The sequence below is a fragment of the Equus quagga genome, chromosome 8 (genome assembly GCF_021613505.1).
Source record: "Equus quagga isolate Etosha38 chromosome 8, UCLA_HA_Equagga_1.0, whole genome shotgun sequence".
Classification (NCBI taxonomy): domain Eukaryota; kingdom Metazoa; phylum Chordata; class Mammalia; order Perissodactyla; family Equidae; genus Equus; species Equus quagga.
In genome coordinates, this window is record NC_060274.1 from 120,282,732 (window position 1) to 120,285,419 (window position 2,688).

At 46.8% G+C, this 2,688-nt stretch overlaps 1 gene segment (V, D, J or C); it reads left to right on the forward strand.

Moving 5' to 3' along the window:
• The first annotated feature begins 1,322 nt into the window (after positions 1-1,322).
• On the forward strand, positions 1,323-1,943 carry LOC124243389 (T cell receptor beta variable 27-like). The segment is given in 2 exon segments: positions 1,323-1,403; positions 1,531-1,943. Coding segments are annotated over 2 exon segments (462 nt in total).
• Positions 1,944-2,688: the final 745 nt, after the last annotated feature.

Below are 2,688 nucleotides of genomic sequence, written 5' to 3' on the forward strand. Positions count from 1 at the left end.
ATGGTACAGAAATATAAAAAGAGAACACTCCTTCTTAGAGTAGAGTTAATGTCATGATAACAATGTCCTCTCCCTCACTCACACAGAATAGAGACTATTAGAGCAGGGCCTCTGCCGTGAAGGGGCCTGCGGGCAAGACAGCCGTATCTGAGGTCTGAGGGCAGCCAAAGAACTGAGATGAGGGCCAATCTCCTGCCTGGAGATGGTAATGATTTGGCAAATACAGAAGAGCACTGAGAAGCTCTAGCTGTGGTTAGAAGCAGTTAGGAGGGATGGAGTGAGTCATCTCCTTCTCTCTCCTCCTCCTTCCTCCACAAGAATACTTTGGTTCTAACAAAGAAAGCTCGAAGCTGTTCAAGGGGGAAGACATTCTAGGCAACCCCAGGAAAGAGAGCTCAATACAGGATGGACATACTGACCCAGAAAAGGGAGCAATATGTGCAGTTGCTGGAAGAACTAAGAACAGATGCTATGACACCTCCACCCACAGGCGGAGTCCTCAGGACTTAGATCCAGAGCACAGAAAACCCAGCCTTAGTGCAACACAGTATCCAGGAAGAGAAACTTTCCATGTGGAGCGACACGTGGAGAAGGCAAGAAAGTAAAGCCAGGTGCCAAGAGCAGGCAGAGAAACTGAAGTGACTGGTAACAATGTGCAGTTATCGAAGAGGGCATATGTCACCTCTGTCTTTCAAAGTCCCTTTAGGAAAAGGAGAAAGAACAAGAAAAGGAAGAAAGATATGTCAAACACCAGCCTTGAGGAAGGCGGCTACTAGCACCCACAACAAACTCTAAACAGCTAATGAGGGAAGACCCCTGCCTCTAGGATTTTGAACTGGATACAGAACAACAAAAGAATCCATGATGTGGATTTGACTGAGGTTTTACACATGAGACTTTTTCAAAGGCAAGTGACTAAAACATATATCGTGATTGACAAAGAGAGGAATAGACCTGGAATTTCTTCTGCAGAGTAGAAATGAGGATGTCTAAAGTATAAAAGTGCAACTCTGAGGACTATAAGTTTCATGTCCTCACATTTCTAAGTGATAAATATGTTACACCGATTTTCATCATAAAGATCCAAACATAGAAATACTTACCAAGTTTGACAAGAGCATACTGATAGGAGGGCATTATCAAATGCATAGAACCACCAGCCTCAAAGCAAAGCACGGAAAGGTTCGGTGAGCAGAAGCCTTGCCATCCCCACTGGTCTGTGTTACACATCAGCCCTCTGGGGAAAGGGGAGTGGCTTCTGTCCTGAAAATGAGAGCCAAGCAGCTGCAGAGATGGAGACACTACAGAAACCAACTGGAGTACACAGGCTGACAGGCACCTGTGTGATGCTGCCATGGGCCCACAGCTCCTGGGCTGTGTCATGCTTTGTCTCCTGGGAGCAGGTAAGTCCCAGAACACATGGGCAACCCTTGCTCATAGTTTGCAGGACTTAGGTGGAGTGCTTTCCTAAAGGCTGCAGCATCAGGTGCCCCACTTGGCTGTCTCTAGCTCTGTCTCCTTCACTCATAGGCCTCATGGAAGCCAAAGTGACCCAGACTCCAAGACACCTCATCACAGAGACTGGAAAGAAGTTGACAGTGAATTGTTCTCAGGATATGAACCATGACGCTATGTACTGGTATCGACAAGACCCAGGGCTGGGTCTAAAGCTGATCCACTATTCAATTAATGAAATTCTTTACAAGGGAGATGTCCCTGATGGGTATACTGTCTCTCGAAAAGACACGGGGGAATTCCCCCTGACCCTGGAGTCAGCCAGCATCAACCAGACCTCTCTGTACCTCTGTGCCAGCAGTGAATCCACAGCACTGCACAGCCAGCTGCTGTCTGCACAAAAAGGGCAGCCACAAGAGCAAGGAGGCTCCTCCCTCAGGAAGCCCCATCCAACAAGAGGAACAACTTCCCCACCATCAGTGCCATAGTAGTCTTTCCTCCACTCTCCAACTCCAGGAGTCCAGCAATACAGCCCCTCAGTAATGTGTCTTCCTCTCCCTTGCTGTACATATCAGCTTGTCAAAGCTCAGGCAGGACAAGCTACCTGTGTTAGGTTTAGTGTCAGGCATAGGAATTCCTTTTCTGGGAAAGAATTTTGCACACACTGCAATCCTTTCTCCCTCCTGAGCTTCATTGTTGCCAAAACAAAATATTTCATTTTCAATCCAATCCCTCAACAAAATTTTGTCCTGTATTTCAGGTCCTATTCCTGGTCGTTTTGTCACTTAGGGTACTAGTACATTCTGAGCTGTTTACTAAATCTGACATCTCACCTTCTCCTCATTTCAGCAAACGGTCCTGCCATCCACACAAACGCCCAAGCCAGAGATGTAGGAACCATCCTCACCGTCGCTCAGACACTATCCTTCCACACCTAATCCATCACCACCAACTCCATGTTGCTAGGTATTAAATTCCTTGATATTTTTACTAATTTTTTAACCTCACTGATAACACTATGGTCCAGCAAACATTGTCTCTCACCTGGATTCCTTAACCACCTTCCAAGTAGTCACCCTGCCTTCCACCCTACTCCCTGCCTGCACCCACAAACCACTCTCCCAAGCTGAAAACCCACAGATATCCTTCATTATTACCCTAGCTTAAGTCTCGAGTTTATGTTACTTTCCCAGCCTCTCGACACTCTCCATGATGTGGTCTCTGCATACCTGT